Source organism: Anopheles bellator, chromosome 1, assembly GCF_943735745.2.
Source record: "Anopheles bellator chromosome 1, idAnoBellAS_SP24_06.2, whole genome shotgun sequence".
Lineage (NCBI taxonomy): Eukaryota > Metazoa > Arthropoda > Insecta > Diptera > Culicidae > Anopheles > Anopheles bellator.
In genome coordinates this window covers 58614592-58633140 of record NC_071285.1, presented here as the reverse complement: position 1 = coordinate 58633140, position 18549 = coordinate 58614592, and the positions used below count along the sequence as shown (strand labels likewise).

Genomic DNA, 18549 nt, shown 5'->3' with positions numbered 1-18549 from the left:
AAATTGTTTTAAAATAAATAGTTACCTGTACCTTATTTCTTTCCTTTTTTCGTCTCATAAAACTTTGTCCAAAACTCCACCATCTGTTGGTCGTAAAGGTCGATCGTGCGTACATCGAGCGGTCGGTTCACGTCGTTCGAGTTTGTGAACTCCAATGCCTTAGGGAAACTGCCATCGGCAGCATTGGCGTTGGCGATTTCACTCTCGATGGTGCTGTAATGGAGGTGCACAAGGTTTAGGAACCAAATTATCCGCACCGAACCGCCGCCACCAAAGCCCTTACCCAGCGTGTGCGAATTGAACGAGGAGTTTGACAAACTTTTGAGACACCTTCTCCTCGGCGGAGTCTCGCCGAAAATCGGGGAACAGAGCGGGTGCACGGAAGATGTAGTTCAGCTCATCGCAATGCACAACACCAAAGTCTTGGTCGTTTTGCGGCGCAAGCACTGACGAGTACGAGAGGTTGCCCTTATAGTTGAACCGGTACAGCAACGCCGGAGCCGGAGCTTTCACGTCGTTTGCTGGTGGCTTCCGGTGAACCTGCTGCTGGATGCTTCTGACCAACGGGTAAATGAACAACGCCTCATTGAAGATCTGAAAACGGTTTCGAGAGATTTAAGGTACTGCCGGTCGATGTCACTTCTGCGCTGCCGTGTACCTTCGTGAGGCTGTCGATGTTGTTCTTCGCAACGCAACCACCCTCGATACTCGACTTATTCGCGATGAACCGTTCGCTCAGTAACCATAATGATTTGGTAGTTTTTGGGGCCTTAAGCAGACTCAACAGGCGAATGAACTGCTGGCTGGTATCTTCCGCTGTACAATCCACTGACTCCTTGAGAAGTGGTGCGCTGAAAACGAATCCATCGTTCGGCACGATACCCGTGAGCCACGGCACCGGAAGGTAGACCCCGTCGGCCCAAAGATCCTGCGGACGGGCCGTCAGGAACGCATCCTTGGTGGAATTTTTCTCCACCACCGGACCGTACACAATCGCCGGATACTGTGGACCGGCCTGAAAGGAAACGCTGATTTTCATTCTGTTGCCCGATCGAAGCTGCTCCCCTTACCGTGAAGGCCGTAGATCTACTGACAAACAGGTCGGCATCGACCGATCGCAGTGCTTCGACCAGATCTGCTGAGGACAGACGGTTTGGCTCACCGATCCCCACCAGTAGGGCTTGCTGCAAGGCCAATTGTTTCGGATCTTCCAGCGGTGTGCTCCACGGTGCAAGTGCGTTTCCACTCAGACTGATGGCCCGCTGAAAGAGTCCTTCGTTGGCCCGGTGCATCAACTGTAGCTGCACCGAAGCTGCCCCGGCACTGTGGCCCATAATGGTCACTCTGCCGGGATCACCGCCAAAATCGCGTATATTCCGGTGCACCCAGCGGAGTGCCAATCGTTGATCTTTTAGCCCGTAGTTTCCACTAGCCGCGTCATCGCCGGTCGACAGGAACCCAAACGCACCCAACCGGTACGGGATGACCACCAGAATGATGTGTTGATCCATCAGTTTTTCCGGACCCACTGCCAGTGGTGAAATGTAGCCCGCCAGGTATCCTCCTCCGTGGATGTACACGATCGTGTCCAGCGGTTCTGAACTGTTCCGGTTGGTACGCACCGGTCGGTAGACGTTCAAGTAGAGGCAATCTTCGCTCCCCTCGACACCTCGCTCCGGTAGGAAGAGGTTGTGCTGCATGCAAGCTGGCCGCGGTATGCGTCCCGTAGCGTCCAGCTCATCCTCACGCCAGGGATCGTTCGGTACGGGATCGGCGAACCGAAGCTCGCCGATCGGTGGCTTCGCAAACGGAACACCAAGGAACGCTTCGAAGCGATCCGCTCGCAAGCTTCGCATCCACGATCCCGCCATACACCCATCGGCGATGCAAACACGTGGCAGGTTGGAAGCGAACGAAACGCTGGTCCGCGCGACGGACAGAAGAACCACAACACGCACTACACCGTTGAACATGGCGAATTATTCTGAGCTGCCCATCGACCACGGTGGGTTCTTTTATACACATCCCTTTGCCCCGTCGGCCCACGTTGGCAACTTTCTCTTCTCGGCCGGCCGAAGAAAGTGTGACACCGCGCGGTGGCGAGTCGGGGAGGGCGAGTACTTCAAGTCGAACCGACGATGGAAGCAATCGAAAGGATCTTCTAGCTCGGCTAGTGCTTCGTACTCGGGCTGGTCCACTGTCGCTTTTTGAATAGATCACGGTCCACCACCAGCACGGGGTTAAGAATGGCTTCGCCGGGCGCGGACATAGCGCGGACTAGTTTTGCAGCTCAGCGTCACGATCGGACCGAGTGTCGATCCCCAAAACTGAGGAGAAACTGGTTTATTCGTTCTTTTTTCCCCAATCAAGCCCCCGTTCGAGACGGCCGGCAGGAATTCGCCCGAATCGCGTATCGATGTTAATGTGTGGCGAACTAATTTATCATGCAAAAATGGGAATTAAAATCACATCTCAGCGACGCATGCCGCGCCGGCACGCTGGCACGCGGTCTGGCGCCTTTCGTGGTCTAGCCACACCGATCACAGTCAAACAGGCTTATAAGATTTTAAAGTTTCTTCGTTTATTCTAAGCATTGCAAATCATTCCGGCTCCAAACAAAAAAAAGTAAAAGCTCAAAAGAAACTAACTACGGCTAACGTTCTACGGACAGGACGACGAAATGGTGAACGTTGTATCTTACATTTGCACTCTAAACGGAGGGGGGTTGCGTGCCTGTGGTAAGCGGTAAGTATCTCATTTTGTGCGCAGTGCTTCAGTAGAAGTCTTTCCAGAAGGCAAACATGTCCTCGTTCCGGCCGCTCAACGCTTTCACGCTCACTTCATCGTTTTCCCGGACAAACTCTTGGACGTCGCAGTCGAGCGATCGGTACACTTGGTTGTCGTTTTTGCACTCATGATGCGACACGAATGACTTGGCTTTTCTGTGGACAGTAAAAATCGGTCAGACTCCGGATACCGTCCTGGCCACAGCAGACCTACCCGTTGATGGCAAAATCGATGAAAAAGTTCACGAAAGTGTCCACCATCTGTAGCTCGGGCGAACCGGCGGGGAAGTCGGGAAAAATGGCCGGCGATCGGAAGAGGTAGATCAGATCGTCACAGTGCACGACGCCGTAGTCACCGAGATCGCCCCCGGCAAAGAGGGCCGAATAGGAGTAGCGTCCTTTGTACGCGAATCGGTACACACTGACCGGTGCCCGGTCGGTGTTGGCCAGTGTGGCGTACTGTTTCACGCCCAGCTGGATCGGGTACAGGAACCCGGCCTCGGTGTAGAGCTGGAAGAAGCTGGGGAAATTAGTGATCTCCACGGGATGACTCCGTCGCTTGCTTCGTTGGTACTAACATCGACGAATGCCTGCAAGTGTTCCGGTCGGATCGGGTCCGTGTCCGTGGTGTCGTTGAAGAAGCGCGATCGTATCAACTCCATCATCACTTTGGACGGTGGCCGTTCGAGCAGGATAGGCAGGATGCAGCTGTAGTTGGCCCGAAGCTCCTGGAACAGCTGCGGGCTTTTGAAGATCGCCAGTGCTCGTACCGCTCCCTCGTTCGGTACGTAGCCCACGAGCCACGGAACCTGCTGGTAGGCTCCCTTTTGCCAGCTCTCCTTCGGATCGTCCGTGAGGAAGGCTCCCGATAGGTTCTTCGGTTCCACCACCGGCCGGAACAGTGTCAGCGGATCGATGGACCAGCTCTGGTGATCGAGAAAGGAGCCGTTATTGTAGCTGCCTCTAGAGCGGCCGGTTTAGCTTCTTACCTTCAGCGACTTGGTGTTCTCAACGAGGGACTCCCCCGGGACGGCTTGCAGCTTTGCCAGCAGTGCCTTGATGGACAGTTGATCGTAACCCGCAATGTCGACCACCCGTGCCGTAGCGCGGGCCAACGCCAACGGATCCTTGGTAGGGATGTTCCACGGTACCAGCGCGTTCCCGCTCATCGTGATCGCTCGCGTGAACAGTCCGCGGCTCAGTGGGCTGATCATGTGCAGGTGAACCGAGGTGGCACCCGCACTCTGCCCAAAGATCGTCACCAGGTTGCTGTCGCCACCGAACGTACGGATGTTGTCCTTCACCCACTGCAACGCCAGCGTTTGATCTTTCAGCCCAGCGTTGCCCGGAACGAGGGAATCGCCGGTGGACAGGAACCCGAGTACCCCCAGCCGGTACTGGACGGTTACGAGGATCACACGCTTGGTGGCCATGATGTACTCGGGTCCGACCACCAACGGGCTCGCCCCGCCCGAGAAGAATCCTCCACCGTGAATGTACACCATCACTGGCAGTGAAGCGGTTTGGTTCGAGTCGTTCGATCGCTAATTGGGGAAGGTAAGATCAGACCGATCACAGCCACGTTAATCATTATCCTTTGCCGTTACGGGTCATAAGAGGGCGTTATAAAAAACAGGTAGTTAAGGACGATCAATCTCGTCGGCTAATGAGGTACTAGTTGATCTCCCGTTATTGATACACCGATCACACAACTTCTCTCGCCCGCTTGAGAATGAGGCGCCACGTGTTTATGATTGCTACCGATCATGCGCTCGGCCAAGGACCGGGTCATAAAGCGGAGGGGCGCGCTTACGTCAAACGAGACGCTCGGTCAGCAGAACCGATCGGCATCGGAATCAAGTGGGCGATCCACCTTTCCACAGTTTCTTCACCTTAATACCGTGGAAGGATCGCCAGGTTCTAAGCACTGGATTGCTTTTCCAATGGTCGACAAAAAGGGATCGCCGTTTTTTTACGATCTCTTGCCAGACTAACCGGTCAGCTGAGGCAGGTGGCGTCATCGGGCGGGTGGCGCCGGAAGGTGTAATTCTCACGCTGCGATCGCGCAAACGCGTGATCAGCGGCATGCGTAACGGGTTTTTGGCGCGTGGCCACGAGCCGCGCCGGACACATGGTGCGGCGGCTCCGATTACTCGGACACAGTGTCGTGCGGTGCTGTGTTTACAATACGCGACGGGGTTCTCGGGGGTCTGATGGTCACTGACTCACCTCTGGTCGGTACACGTTGAGATACAGACAGTCTTCGCTGCCGGTGACCGGCGACCCGGGTAGCAGATCGTTCCGTTGGAGGCACATCGGTTTCTCGGTCGACGCGTTGTAGATCGCTTCCTTCCAGCGGTCGTTTCGGACGGGGTTCTAGAAAGTAGAGACAAAAACTCATCGTAATCACTGGGCGGGCACACGAGCCGATCAGTCGCGGCGAAGGAAGCATAAGTGATGGGCCAGGTTGTAATTTAACTCTGACGAAGTCTGACATGCTGATTTACGGGTGCATAATTTGCATTGAATGCGCGGTGCGGGTTTTGAGTGCTCCACTGGGCCATGGGAACTGAGACTAATCGATATTAAATGACTTTCGACATCTAACCCCCTTTTAATGGGGGGGCTTCAGCTTGGGTACCATGTGACTTGCCATTTGAGCTGTTCACTATTTTAGTATTATTTCCTTTTGTAATTTTTAAACTTTTGAAACTTTAATTTAATTCATTAAAACGTCAACCAGACCGATCACACTTTTTCACACTTTTAATTGGCAGAGAAATACTCACCACAAACCGGAGCTTCCCGATCGGCGGTTTCGCAAACGGGATGCCCAGGAACGCTTCGAACGGTTGGCCCTGCATATCGTTCATGGCCGTGCCTAGCAGGCAACCGTCCTTAATGCAAATCTTTGGCCCCGTCTGCTGGTACTTTGACTGGCAAGAACTGTTCGGTGTCGTGGCGGCGACCACCAAAGGACTTGCTGCGTTGCTGCTACTCGTACACGACACCACGCAGTGGACCACCACGAGAAACACGATCAGCGGTTCGATTCGGGACATTTCGTGTGACACACACCTGGGGGCACCGAGGATATGGCTGGAAATTCGGCAAACGCGATCGGCTCTATTAGTCTATCACCACGATTCCGGGTCTTGCTTCCGTCGGGTCCGGTACGGCACTGTGGCGGTCCACCTGCTAGATCGACCTTTTTTATCAAACGCGGGTCCCACCACCACAGCCAGACCGCGGAACACACGCGGAATAGGAACCCGAAAAACGTAAACAAACACCGATATCGTTAAACCGAATCGCTTCGGCACGCGTGTCTCGATTTCGCGATTCTCATTGTCGATAGCAGCCGGCCGAGCGGTGGTTATCGGTGGCCAACCTTCAACGTCGGGTCGAAAACAGATTCCCGCGCTCCGGAATCACACGTTCCGCGAACAGCGACTCCATCCAGCACGACTCTCTAATCGATCGCGAAGCTCGGCGCGTACTGATTCGCCAACGATCGCGACCGAGGATCTCGCGCCTCGAGATCATCGCGCTCTCGCGAGAAATAGTCCCCTCCCCCACCCAGCGGTTTGGTGAGGATTAGAACGCATGAAAGGGACACAAGAGAGAGAGAGAGAGAGAGAGAGAGAGAGAGAGAGGGAGAGCGAGAACGCAATGCGCGAGCGGAGCCGTTTCAAGCCGAAAGCGGCTTCCGCGCGTGCGGCAATCACACGCTTATCACGAAACACGGTTCAATCCCGCGTGACAACGTCGTCACCTCCGCCACCACCGGCGACGACCTACATGCCTGCGTCTGTGTGACGATTCCACGGCCATGTGCCACGTGCTACTCCTGGGCGGGTGTCGCCTGACCTCCCATCTCGAGGTGCCCCCGTCGAATCCGTCCGTTCGACACACGGTTTGGGCATTGGCCGATTTTACACACCCAATGCGATAAGCGGCCGGCTCAGACAGGCTGATTACTTTTTCGGGTGGCACGTGTACGCGCACTAATCTTGCCGAAAATCTAGGACGAACCTTTCCCCACATCGGCGCAACGATAACGGTCTGCAAAATGACGCGCAAGTACTTGCGCAAAGTATGTCACCGCGTGTCATTATCGATAAGACTTATTTCCCCCAGAAAGAAATGGACCCACAAAAATTCACCAATGGATGGAATTTGATTGATTTGATCTAAAATAAGATGGACCGATCGACCCATCGAAACCGATTCACTTACATTGACGATCTCCCGGACTTTCACTTTCAAACCAAACCGAAGCTCCACTGAATTGCCGTCGTCGTGGCCCTGCGACAATGAATATGCACCGAAACCGGACACGGCGGCAGCGGCACCCACGGATGATGCCCGTTCCGTACTGTGGCGACCGTCCTCGAAGGATGCGTCTTTTATACGGAACCGCGCCCTTTTGGTTTCGCTTTTCGCGCCTGGCGCACTGTTTATGCGTAAAACTCTTCACCCTGGCCGGCCCTGGATGCGTGGACAAAATTGACGATTTTACTCACAAATTACTGCGACCGGGGCTGGGACCGTTGTGCAATGGGGGGTTGCAAATGCGCTATGCTCCAGTTGCATTCTTGTCCATAAATCTTGAGGCGCGTGCAGGAAAATTATTAGCCCTCCGCCAGTTATGGATCCTTTCGGTTTTACGAGGTTAGAACATCCCATAACCAGAACGGCGAGAGGATGAAAGAGAGGAGAGACCGCACGTGTCGTGTTCCCAATTCTTGGCTCCCCAAACCCGAGAGGGATCCCACAAAAACCACCACGGCCCGATTCCAGATTCAGATAACATCCCGCCAGACGGCGTTCGAGACGCTCGCATATTTCTTCTTTCGTTGGCCTCCATTTTCGCAGTTACTTCACCCGCCCTGTCCCCGTCCCGTCGTTTGCGTACTGTTATTTTTTTATTTGCATAATGCATACTGACCCACATTTGCGACGGCCGAAATGCATCGCGGCGGCAGACGAGCCTATTCATGGACGAGGAGCGGATCCGATGGACGATGCATTTGACTTTTGGCCCCGTCCCTCCCCGCCGCGATATCGGGACCGACGAGATCGCCGAGCGTCCTCAATTCGAAACCGTCTCTGGAATTCGGGACTCCACCCCCCGAAAGTGACCGGGACTTTAACTCTCCCTTTTTTTGTGTCAACGGAACCGAAAAAACGGGGCCCCTCACTATGCAAATTGGGTGCGTTCACTTTCGATCGTACTTTCGCCCTAAGGGGACCCAAATTTCCGCGACCACTTTTTCCGTTCTGTGATGTAATGTGCTCCTAATGAGGTTTGCAGTTGATAGTTCGGTGTTTTGCTCCGATCGGTCATCGATCGGTTCGTCCACTGGGGCGGCATTATCAGCTGCGCGCGGCAAATCCAGCTGATCGACCACTATTCCCTGGTGGCGCGTGCCTCTTGTATACGTTTTTTTTGCAATGGTTCAAAGGCTCATAGGTATGCTGATAACGATGTCGTTGAACCATGCTGCGATCGCGAGACGGCTGTTTTCAGCATCAATAGATCGCCAATCAGTGCCGCCTTCGTCCATTGATGTTATTTATAGATTCGGTCCGGGCTTAAAAAATGTCTTTATTAGTGCACTTCGTAAGCTGGCACGCTGTCAGGTAAAAGGTTCTCCAGAACTTGAAGATGTCCTCGTACAGACCCGCCTTAAGTGTCTTCTTCACCGGCATCTGGGTGTTGATCGAGTTGCTAAACTGCACCACATCACACCTTTGGCCAATACACGTTCCCACACGGCCAGCACTGCGCGTTGTAGCAAAATCGACCACGTACTTGACCCACTGCTGGGACATCACGGCTTCAGGCGATCCGACCGGAAAGTCAGGAAAGAGTAGCGGCATCCGGAAGAGATAGATCAGTTCATCTCCGTGGGTTAACCCGTATCCCTTCGTGACGGTAGCGTTGAGTATCGCCATCGAGTAGCGGCCCTGGAACTGGAACGAATAGACACTGGTCGGGTGTGGTTTACCGTTCACCAGATGCTGCATAATCGAGCAGGCCATCGGATAGAGGAACAACGCGTCCGTCACCATCTACAGATTGGACATTGGATTGTTACCAGCGTACGCCAGGAACGGGACACTTCGTACTTACCGTAGTCGAGTCGGGATAGTTATCGATCGTATTCCACACTCCGGACGCGGTGTCATTGAAGTAACGCCGTTTGAGATTCCCCAACATAGCGTCATTAATGGCCGGGATCCTTAAAAATAGCCGCAGCAGTTCCACGAAGAGTGAATTAAATTGCTCGAGCAAAGCGGGGCTTCTATACGCGGCTTGCGTGGCAATCGACCCATCCGTCGGCAGAGTGCCCGTCAGCCAAGGGACGCTCGTGTACTCGCCCCGTTTCCACAGGACGCGAGGATCTTCCGTCAGGAACGCACTCCGCACCGTGTGCTTCGGTTCGACCGTCGGTCGGTACAGTGTCAGGGGCTTAATGTCCCACTGCTTCAGCTGGTCGATGTTCAGCACCAGGGTCTCTGCTTTTACCTCTCGAAGCCGGGCGATCAGCTTGCTCGTGGTGATGCGATCCGCATCGCCGATACCGACCGCTTTAGCCTGAGCCTGGGCCAGTGCGAGAGGATCGTCATACGGGACACTCCACGATGCCAGTGCAATGCCACTCATGCTGATCGCACGTTGAAACAGACCTCGACTCAGGGGACTGATCATGTGGTACTGCACCGAGGCACCTGCTGAGCTGTCCCCGAAGATTGTGACACGCCGTGGGTCACCCCCGAAGGGCCGAATATTCCGCTGAACCCAGCGAAGGGCTAGGACCTGATCCTTCATGCCAAAGTTGCCGGAAGCCGCCGTGTCTCCGGTGGCCAGAAATCCCATCACCCCGAGCCGATACTGAAACGTCACGACCAGCACCTTCCGGGTGCCCATGATCCTCGACGGATCCCGCAGGCTCGGATGGGCCGACCCGAAGGAGAACGCACCACCGTGAATGTACACCATCACCGGAAGCCGGCCGGCATCGTCGAAGTAATCCCGGGGCGGTGCGTACACGTTCAGATAGAGACAGTCTTCGCTGCCTATGATGGCCGTGCCCGGGGTCACCTTCTGGATGCAGGGACCGACGGGGTTGGAGGCATCAAACGTCCCGTTCCACGGACCACTCGGCTGTGGATTCTACGCAGCGGAAGGAACAGGTTTCCGAACCGACGAGGCAATGGCAAAAACACTTTAGCACCGTTTAATGTCCCTGCCGTTCATTTAAAAGCTCACCGTAAAACGAAGCTGCCCGACCGGTGGCCGGGCGTACGGGATGCCAAAGTACGCCGCAAAAGGACGCTGCGTGGTGTCTTGCATCCACGTGCCGCGAAGACATCCGTCACCGAGGCACACGAACGGTGGCACGGGTTTCGATTGCCCCGAGGCCGGATAGCAAACGGCGATTAGTGCGCACACGATCACTGGCAGGCTCTCCGGAACACTGCTAGCGACGACACTCATGATCGGTTGAGGACACAGTTTTGGGGGTTAAAATCACAGAGCGCTGCCCACAGCACGAACAACGTGCCAGGAACTGGGTTTAGGTTTTTTGATCTACGCCACTTTTATACGCGTCTGCGCGATGCGTAAACTTTCTCCCAAACTTGACCCCTTTCTTTGGCGGGAACTAGTTTTCTTTTACCAACAGCTGGGCGTTGCAGTCACCGCCTTTAAAACATGAATATAGATTTGCGGTGTTTTTGGCGGAGACTCATTGGGACTGATCCGGCGTTGATTCGGAACCGGTTTCGCCCGCCTGTTTGATAATGTTCCGTCGGCAGCGCAAGGCAGAGCGCGGGCAGAGATACGAAAAAGGAAGATCCGTTTCCGCCTCGATCACTTCCGATGGCACTGACCTACATTTCGTACGCACGTGTCCGATGATCGAATGAAACGCGAATCACGACCCAATCTTTCATATTGCATTCTTACCGCGAAAGACTTTATTTTTTATCGTGGCGTTCGTGGGTTCCCTCAGTGATAGGCAACGTACGAGGAGTCGTAAATCCGGTCCCAGAACCTCACCATTTCCTGGAGCTCCGACGAAACACCGACCCCTCGGGTCAGCTCGATCGGTGCCTCGTTTGAAGCGCCCGCATTTACGAAGGCCACCGTTTTTATGTTGTCCTCTCCACAAGCGCCTGCCGTTGTGGCTAGGGGGCTGAAAGGGGTACTCAGAGGGGGTTGGATCATTAAACTGTACGCACAAAAGAAACGACCGTAGAGTTACCTGCCCGAGGCGAAGGTGACGAAAAACTGCGTCCACATGTCGGCCACTTCGTTCTCCGGGGCGCCCTCGGGGAAGTCGGCGAACACAGCGGCCATACGGAAGAGATAGATTAGCTCATCCTGATGGACCACCCCGTGGCTTACGTTCGCCTGGTGGGCATAGAGCGAGGAGAACGAGTGCCGTCCGGTGAACTCGAACGAGTAGAGCGTCGTCTCACGGCAGCCGGTTTCGTTGGCAGCGTACTGCAGCAACGACTTCACGACCGGATACTTTACGAGGACATCGTTAAACAACTGCGGAGACACGTGTTGAGTGAAGAATCCTTTACCACCGGCGGGGGGGCCATGGGGGGACTACAAACCTTGGTCAGCTGTTGCGAATTTTGCTCCGTTAACCACTGGCCAGCGGGAGCGTCTGGGAAGTATCGGGACTTGATTTGATCCATAACCTCAGGCGTCGAATTCACGGCAAACACCACCGGCAACAGGTCTGCCAGGCCGTCGTTAAACTCTTGCCGGAGTGTGGCGTTGTGTATCAGAGGCAGACTGGCGATGGCCCCATCATTCGGTACCGTCCCGAACATCAGCGGTACATCGGCGTAGCTCCCTTCCGTCCACAGCTTCCTTGGATCCTGCGGCAGAAAGCGTTCGCTTTCGGGGACCGCGGAACTCTCCGGCACCGGGCGGTATATTATGATCGGGTGTTCGAACCACGTTCGAAGATGGGTGGCACTGGCGGCCAGCACCCGGCCCTCGATGTGTTGCAGAACGTCGACCAGCTCGGAGGAGGTTAGCTCGTTCGCTTCGGAAACCCCTACCAGCTGCGCCTGCCGTCGTGCCAAGGCCAGCGGATCGTCGATCGGTAGGCTCCAAGTCGCTATCGCACTACCGCTCATGATAACCGCCCGCTGAAACAGACCCCGACTGAGTGGACTTATCAGGTGCAGCTGAACCGACGCACCTCCAGCGCTTTCACCGAAAATGGTAACCCGACCCGGATCACCACCGAACGACCGGATATGGCGCTGGACCCACTTCAGCGCTAGCACCTGATCGTGCATTCCCGCGTTTCCCGGAACCACCTCATCACCGGTCGACAGGAACCCAAAAACTCCCAGCCGGTACTGGATGGTCACTAGCAGAGCCTGTTGCGTCGCCAGAAGTCGCTCCGGACCGTACAGCTGTGGATCGGCGGAACCGGAGAAGAAGCCGCCACCGTGGATGTAGACCATCACCGGGAGCTCCGAACCGTTCGCCTTCGGGCGGTAGACGTTCAGATAAAGGCAATCTTCGTTCCCGACGACGGGACGCTCCGCCTCGAGGAGTGATCGCTGCAGACAAGCCGCTTTGCTTTCGATCGCGTTGTACTCCACGGTCAGCGCCCCAACCGGGATCGGGTTCTACGGATAGGGTTCGAACGGGTCAGTTGTTACCCTACACAGAGACCACCCCTTAGTACCTTGAAACGCAAGCTCCCGACGGGCGGCTTGGCGTACGGGATGCCCAGGAACGCATCGAAGCGAATGTTTTTCACGTCCGTCATGGAGATGCCCTGCAGGCAGCCACCATCCTCGGTGCAGACACGCGGATGGCGCTGTTGCGCAATAACGACCGGCACCGATTGGCAACAGTAGACGGTCCACACGACACCACAGAACAGTAAACGGAGCATGTTCTTCACACAGTGGAGCCGCGTTCCAAACTGCAACCTGGGGCACAGGACTAGAAGCGATAGAGTGGCTGGACCCAGAACCCGGTCTAACCGCTTGTCGGTTTGGCACGAACACATCGATCGCCGCCGATGTCGATGGGAGGATCGTGATAAGTACGCGGTGCGAATGCAAATCTCCCGTCAAGTGGATTACGAGTTTTTTTTTTCAAAGCGAGTTCGGCATGATTCGGCATGATTAGGTTCTCAATTGGCTGGAGTGCGCTCGGGAGGTCGAAACCGGTTCTGCCTCCTTTTTTGGACACTGCCTCAAACTTAGATTTCGATTGTAAGATGATTTGATTTTAGTCACCACGAATGGTCAATTGTGAATGGCGATCTGTTCGAGTTCATCTCATTTAGAGCCAATCAAATTATAATAAATTTGTTACATTTGTAGTTTAAATATCGTTTGTTCGTCACATTTAGTATCGCTTCGCAGTCGGGTCTCGGGAGCAAATGTTCTAGCATTCAAGAACCTTGCACACAACCCACAGCACGTTGCGTGCAATGTTGAACTCCGTGCGGTTATTAACATCCTGAGACTCGATTCACCGGTGTCCTTTTGAGGCCAATAACACTACTTTAGCACCTTTTAATAAGTGTCAATTCCCACCGGAGGTCCCTTTGGAGCAGATACATAACCTCGTTCGGCTTGATGGCCGAACCCGAAACATACGGAAAACGGACGACGGTGAATTGGCATCGAAGCGAAGAGACCCATCCACCCAACGATAACGATCCTTAAGGCGAGCGGGTAAAGGGTCACCGAATTTTGATTGTCTCAATGTGGTCCCGACCGACCGAACGAAGCCTGTGGCTCCCCACGGGATTCGCCCCGCTGAAAGTTGCTAAAACAATATCTTATCCTCGGTGAAACTTTACGAGCTTGTCCTACATTTCGCTCCATCGAATCCATGGCTGGCTTTACAGCTTCCCGCCAGCCTCCAATTAGCCCGGGGCCCGAACCCCGGGGGTGAGATTTCCCGAGCCACCGGATGCGAGAAAGACACAGCGCCACATGTGTCCATAAATCAGGGCCTTGATTTGGTTCGTGGCCCTCGTGGACCCACGTTTGAGGTTGCAAAGTTAAAGCCAAACCTCAACCACTTCGACCACGGATGGACATCGGCATTTTTCTTTCGAGACTTCGAGCGCTGAGCAATGGGACAGTATGGGTTCGGTTAGCCTGATCGTTGTGCGGTTGCAGTTCATGCTCGAAAGTTGACTCGTAGACAAATTGTTGCGGTTCGGTTTGATCTCTCAGATGTGGTGGTTCCGGTTGGCCAAAGCTAACCGGGAGTCGTTGAAAGTAATGACTGTTTCGAATGACTTCACACTTCATCGAACCCTTCCAAGCTGCAACGGAGATGCACATTGTGTAATGAACAGAGGGGGCTATTTTTAACCCTGGACCCCGGACCACCCCCCGTCAAGGCCTTGCCCACTGACGGAACGCGCGAAACGTAACGCCGCTCACCTGTTCCGTTGGGAGGAATTTGAAGAACGAAAATTAGAACAAGGAAGACAGTGGCGTGAGGCGCGAAATACCGATATGTCTTGGGGCGTTTGGGTGGTTTGGAAAAACGATGTCGAACGAACGGCCGCATGTGGGGCACCGGTTTTCGGATAATTTTAGCACGCGATTCGCACAATCTCGCCCCGCCCGGTTGTCCTTGATCTCGCAACACGAAACGGCTACAATTTACAGCGCGCGCGTCGCTGCACTGTTCTCCATTTCTGGTTTATTCCTTTATCCACATCCACGCACATTGCTTAAGATACTCGGAACACGCACGGCTTGGTCGGTGTGAAAGATTAAATTATGCTTTGTTTTGATACATTTCAGTTCTGTCGAGACGGGGGGAAAAGTGGGAAAGGCGCGAAGAAAGCGCCTTTTTGTTTGCGAAACATTAATATCAAGACGCTCAGCCAGCTGCCGGCAGGTTCCACGCACGAAAAGAAACCGAATGAGAACCTAAAATCATAAAGTAGTGATCACAAGGCCGGGTCGGGCGCTCAGTTTTTGAAGAACTCGTCGATGGCGGAGCTGGAATCGAACGATGAGGACGATTTGATCGACGACGAGGACGAGATCGAGGAGGAGGTCGAAGAGCTGAACGAGGACGAAACCACCTTGCTGCTGCTGACCGAGCTGACGACGGAGGACGACGAGAGCAGCGACGAGGCGAGGGCCCCGTTGTCGGAGACGACCTCCGAGACGCTGCGCTCCGACGCGAACGCGGACTCCGACTTTTCCTGCTTCTTGGTGATCGAGTTGGCCGACTCTTCGACCATCGACTTTTCGCTCGCCGACCCGTAGCTCTTCGACTGCGTGATGCTCTTCTCCGAGACCCCGTCGGAGGACTTCTCCACGATCACCTCCTTCGAGATGACGGGCGTCGAGGTTTCCGTCAGCGTCATTTCCGTCTTGGTGGTGCTCTCGGCCAGGGCCATCGTGGGTTGTTTCTGTGTGCTGCGCTAAAAAGGAAACGAAGAAGAAATGATCAAACCGAAAGTGGACCCAATTCTGTCAATCGATCGTTCTTTTTCGGGTGCGATGATGGAGACCCAAACATTGACCCAAGTATTGTGAAACAACACACGCAGCGCGTGGCGACGCGATCTCGCTTCACAATCGCGGAAAACCCCAGGCGTGTATTTTTAAACGCTTTCCCCGAGTTTCCCAGCGCTCGAGACACAATTCGATGGCCAGCAGCAGCAGCAGCAGGGCGCCCATTCTAATTGTACCTTCCCGGGACCCGGGCAATGGAGTCCCACATTCCGGCTCGTCGGATTCCTCGAGGGCGAACGCAGCTCGTCGTTGTCGTCGTCGCCGACACGCCACGATGGGGTGTTGATGATGAGAAATGATGTTTTCCGCCAACCCGAGACCGTGGCCCATCGAGACCGTCCGGCCACTGCGGAACGGGCGACGTTTGTTTATTTACTTTTCATCTTATTCGAGAATCGAACAACACGATCCCGGCCCGGGCTGCAAATTTTGTTTTGAAATTAGTCATTCCCACGGACCCCCGGATCCCCCCGGGCTTTAATTTGAATTAATTGGAGCCACTTTGCGACCGGAACGACCGTCATTATTTAATGTTGATTCGGTGCCGGGCAGAAAAAATATACTTACATCGAGAGCAAAGAGGGGTTGTAAAAAGCCCGGGACGATGTAAAACAAATAAGATTGTTTGCTCCCGAGCGAAGAGGGACAACAACCCAATGACCCGCATTAATGGGGCGCACCGTGCACATCCGATCGCAATCAATCAAGGAAGGGAGTTGCAGCCCAAAAAACACGATGACCCAAGAAGGAATCACTTTGTTGCCGGTGCAAGAAATGCATCCTGCCGTCAGGCCGGCCACAGAAGCTTGTTGCCGGGCGCGCCAAGAGCAGCGGAGAGTCTATTTAGACATGTGTTTTCGGTTGCCTTCACCCGACGCGTTATAAATTTAACATAACCCATAACAATAATAATTCCGAGGCGGGCACCCGCGTTGTGGTTGAGTTGCTGTGCGCCACTATGCCGGCGCATCGGGGAGGCGCAAATGCGATACTCCTAAAATTAATTTAGCACAAGTGCGCCCATCCGGTGGTCCATCGTTCCGTTGCAGAGCGCGTGGTTTACTCACGGTAAGGGTTGGTTCGGCATCGGATTGTGTCAGTCGTGCAAGTGTCATAAGTGTCAATTAACATTTTTGGCTAACACATGGCCGAAATTAGAATAGCTGTGGGTCATTCGGCCTCGGCTACAAATTGGAGCATTATGTACGCTTTTTATGCCTTCTTTATGGCCCCAGAAACCCCGGAACCGGAACTAACCGGCTTCGCTAATCGTTTCTTATGCGCTCTCTTTCGGCTGGCCAATAACTCACCATATGAGTCAGCAACATGTAGCAACCGTCCCGAACAACATGAGCATAAATCTCGGCATTTAACGGGCCGATTGCCGTCACCAGCTCACTTCACGAGGCTGACAGGGCCAGGGAACGTGCCGATTGGGTGCGGAGAATCGTGAACTCATCGAGGCCGACCGGGGGTATGTTTTGAGCAGAAGTCACGCAAACCGATCGGTTGCTTCATCTGCATCTGCACTGATCGCCTTATCCGTGAGTCAGATCAGCGACCTCGCGACGGAACGAAGCATAATAAGTAAAAAACGAATACATGAATCATCTCTTTATGGCAACAGTGGCGTCCTGAGGCTCGGCCCGGAAGCCGGCGAGACGATTCCTGCGCCTTCCCGCGACGTGATTCAGTTGGCGCGACAGCAATCGCCGTTCGAAAGGGCCGTGTCTGGTGTCTGGTGCCCACGACACATGTCGCTGTGCCCACGGAGAGAAATTCCACTCAACTCGTTCTCGTTTGCCGCGGCCACTGCTAATTAATGTGGGATTCAGCCCCGGACTGGCGCAAGTGCATTCGACGCCCTGAGAAGCGGCTGCGATATGATATATTCAAATTTATGTCCCGACGATGAATTAATGCCCGGATGCGGTGCACCCGAACCGGGCGCTAAATTGATGTCTGACTAACAATTGGCCGTTTTCTTTGTCTAGTGTTCTGCAATCAATGAACGCCACATCCTGCGTTTGGTTCATAAAATGATGGATCACCGTGGCTCGGTTTCGAAACTGTGCAACTTCTCGAAACTCGATTTGACTCGTTCGAATAACGGCCCGCGGCTTATCAAGCGCCGCAGTAAAAATGGAACACAAAAACCGAACCACAATCTGTTGCAGGTGCCACCAAGCGGCTCGTGGGTTTGGAAAAAGTAGAGCAAAGACCCATGCAGAGTGCAGAATGCGAGATAAAGACCCACGCCGATAATGTTGCATCGGAGTCCGGGCACGATTCCACCTCTTCGTTTGCTTATCGTCTTTCTCGTTAACGCTGTGAGTCAATCGAACATTCGTCATTCGAAATGATTCTTTTATAACAAACTTAAACTTAAACAACACTTTCACTGCAACTCACCTTTCCGAAGAGACTATCTCAAATAATTCCTGGGCCTTCACCGGTACTGCTGGGTGATTCCTTGTTCACTTTGCGCACTGCTGTCCGAAGGACCCGTTAGCTAGAGCTCCGCTGGGGGACGTTTGTTCGCGTTCACTGTCAAACTTCGACTGAATTGGCGCACGCTGGCTTCCCGGCAAAAATGCCTCGGTGCCTCGAGGCGGTGCTCGAATTGGCAGTCGAAACCCTCGCACACCGCACCGCAACGGGCCGCCGCAGACAGACGATGAATCGTGGCACAAAAATAGACCACTCTGTGGCCCGTGTGCCTGTGTGGGTCGATTGTCTCGCGACGTCGTTTGTCTGAGAACGATGACGAGGAGTTCTGGTTTGAACAATCGGAAGCCGGGCGGACCACGCGGATTCGAGCAGTTCGGATCGTCGGTTGCGATCGGTGCGAGAAAAGCGTAGGAAAACTGACACCAACACCAGTGGCCGGCGCTGGTGACGGTGACACGCGGCAAGAAATACAATTTATGACAAACAAATCACGTTGTTGGAAGCTTGCTGAGCACGGTGGTACTTGCGGTGAGTGCGGTGGATGACCCGGGCGGGAGCGTGAAATATCATTCACCTGAATCACCAGCGCTTCAGTTTGGCCGCTGCTGTGTCATCAGTCACAGTTTATCCGCCACGACGTGGGAACGGGTGTTTTGCAGAAAGTTTCGAGAGCAATCGAGAGAAACAAGCGATGGTGTGGTGGCCTTTGTCAGCCTTCAGGCCTTTTATTCCGATTCGGTGTCGGAGAAAGAGT

At 54.2% G+C, this 18549-nt stretch overlaps 5 protein-coding genes across 6 annotated transcripts; all 5 read right to left on the bottom strand.

Moving 5' to 3' along the window:
- Window positions 1-32: 32 nt before the first annotated feature.
- LOC131216008 (juvenile hormone esterase-like) lies at window positions 33-1973 on the bottom strand. The gene is made up of 4 exons (XM_058210403.1): window positions 1071-1973; window positions 659-1015; window positions 284-594; window positions 33-213 (listed from the first exon to the last, which is right to left on the bottom strand). Exons 1-4 carry the CDS (start codon window positions 1971-1973, stop codon window positions 33-35), a joined length of 1752 nt encoding a protein of 583 aa, XP_058066386.1.
- A 668-nt stretch (window positions 1974-2641) lies between these two features.
- LOC131205811 (juvenile hormone esterase-like) lies at window positions 2642-5848 on the bottom strand. Its single transcript, XM_058198071.1, has 6 exons — window positions 5576-5848; window positions 5016-5162; window positions 3776-4330; window positions 3365-3712; window positions 3001-3296; window positions 2642-2942 (listed from the first exon to the last, which is right to left on the bottom strand). Exons 1-6 carry the CDS (start codon window positions 5846-5848, stop codon window positions 2774-2776), a joined length of 1788 nt encoding a protein of 595 aa, XP_058054054.1. The 3' UTR covers window positions 2642-2773.
- A 2536-nt stretch (window positions 5849-8384) lies between these two features.
- On the bottom strand, window positions 8385-10293 carry LOC131216007 (juvenile hormone esterase-like). Its single transcript, XM_058210402.1, has 3 exons — window positions 10066-10293; window positions 8926-9969; window positions 8385-8864 (listed from the first exon to the last, which is right to left on the bottom strand). Exons 1-3 carry the CDS (start codon window positions 10291-10293, stop codon window positions 8385-8387), a joined length of 1752 nt encoding a protein of 583 aa, XP_058066385.1.
- A 513-nt stretch (window positions 10294-10806) lies between these two features.
- On the bottom strand, window positions 10807-12619 carry LOC131205820 (juvenile hormone esterase-like). Its single transcript, XM_058198083.1, has 4 exons — window positions 12521-12619; window positions 11424-12461; window positions 11063-11355; window positions 10807-10993 (listed from the first exon to the last, which is right to left on the bottom strand). Exons 1-4 carry the CDS (start codon window positions 12602-12604, stop codon window positions 10807-10809), a joined length of 1602 nt encoding a protein of 533 aa, XP_058054066.1. The 5' UTR covers window positions 12605-12619.
- Window positions 12620-14497: 1878 nt separating this feature from the next.
- Window positions 14498-17894, bottom strand: LOC131216625 (uncharacterized). 2 transcript variants are annotated; one of them, XM_058211164.1, is made up of 2 exons: window positions 17757-17894; window positions 14498-15250 (listed from the first exon to the last, which is right to left on the bottom strand). In XM_058211164.1, the coding sequence occupies exon 2, from the start codon at window positions 15224-15226 to the stop codon at window positions 14789-14791; it is 438 nt and encodes a 145-aa protein (XP_058067147.1). In that variant the 5' UTR covers window positions 15227-15250; window positions 17757-17894; the 3' UTR covers window positions 14498-14788. The 2 variants fall into 2 exon arrangements, with proteins under 2 accessions (XP_058067147.1, XP_058067149.1); XM_058211166.1 differs by having other exon boundaries at window positions 14498-15245.
- Window positions 17895-18549: the final 655 nt, after the last annotated feature.

Coding starts and splice junctions, on each gene's coding strand:
- LOC131216625 (XM_058211164.1), bottom strand. CDS start 15,226: ATGGCCCTGGCCGAGAGCACCACCAAGACGGAAATGACGCTGACGGAA.
- LOC131205820 (XM_058198083.1), bottom strand. CDS start 12,604: ATGACGGACGTGAAAAACATTCGCTTCGATGCGTTCCTGGGCATCCCG. Junction 12,462..12,520: donor TCGGGAGCTTGCGTTTCAAG/GTACTAAGGGGT, acceptor CCCTATCCGTAG/AACCCGATCCCGGTTGGGGC. Junction 11,356..11,423: donor ATTCGCAACAGCTGACCAAG/GTTTGTAGTCCC, acceptor GTGTCTCCGCAG/TTGTTTAACGATGTCCTCGT.
- LOC131216007 (XM_058210402.1), bottom strand. CDS start 10,293: ATGAGTGTCGTCGCTAGCAGTGTTCCGGAGAGCCTGCCAGTGATCGTG. Junction 9,970..10,065: donor TCGGGCAGCTTCGTTTTACG/GTGAGCTTTTAA, acceptor TCCGCTGCGTAG/AATCCACAGCCGAGTGGTCC. Junction 8,865..8,925: donor ACTATCCCGACTCGACTACG/GTAAGTACGAAG, acceptor TCCAATCTGTAG/ATGGTGACGGACGCGTTGTT.
- LOC131216008 (XM_058210403.1), bottom strand. CDS start 1,973: ATGTTCAACGGTGTAGTGCGTGTTGTGGTTCTTCTGTCCGTCGCGCGG. Junction 1,016..1,070: donor GTAGATCTACGGCCTTCACG/GTAAGGGGAGCA, acceptor GTTTCCTTTCAG/GCCGGTCCACAGTATCCGGC. Junction 595..658: donor ACATCGACAGCCTCACGAAG/GTACACGGCAGC, acceptor AACCGTTTTCAG/ATCTTCAATGAGGCGTTGTT.
- LOC131205811 (XM_058198071.1), bottom strand. CDS start 5,848: ATGTCCCGAATCGAACCGCTGATCGTGTTTCTCGTGGTGGTCCACTGC. Junction 4,331..5,015: donor TCAACGTGTACCGACCAGAG/GTGAGTCAGTGA, acceptor TTCCCCAATTAG/CGATCGAACGACTCGAACCA. Junction 3,713..3,775: donor AGAACACCAAGTCGCTGAAG/GTAAGAAGCTAA, acceptor CTCGATCACCAG/AGCTGGTCCATCGATCCGCT.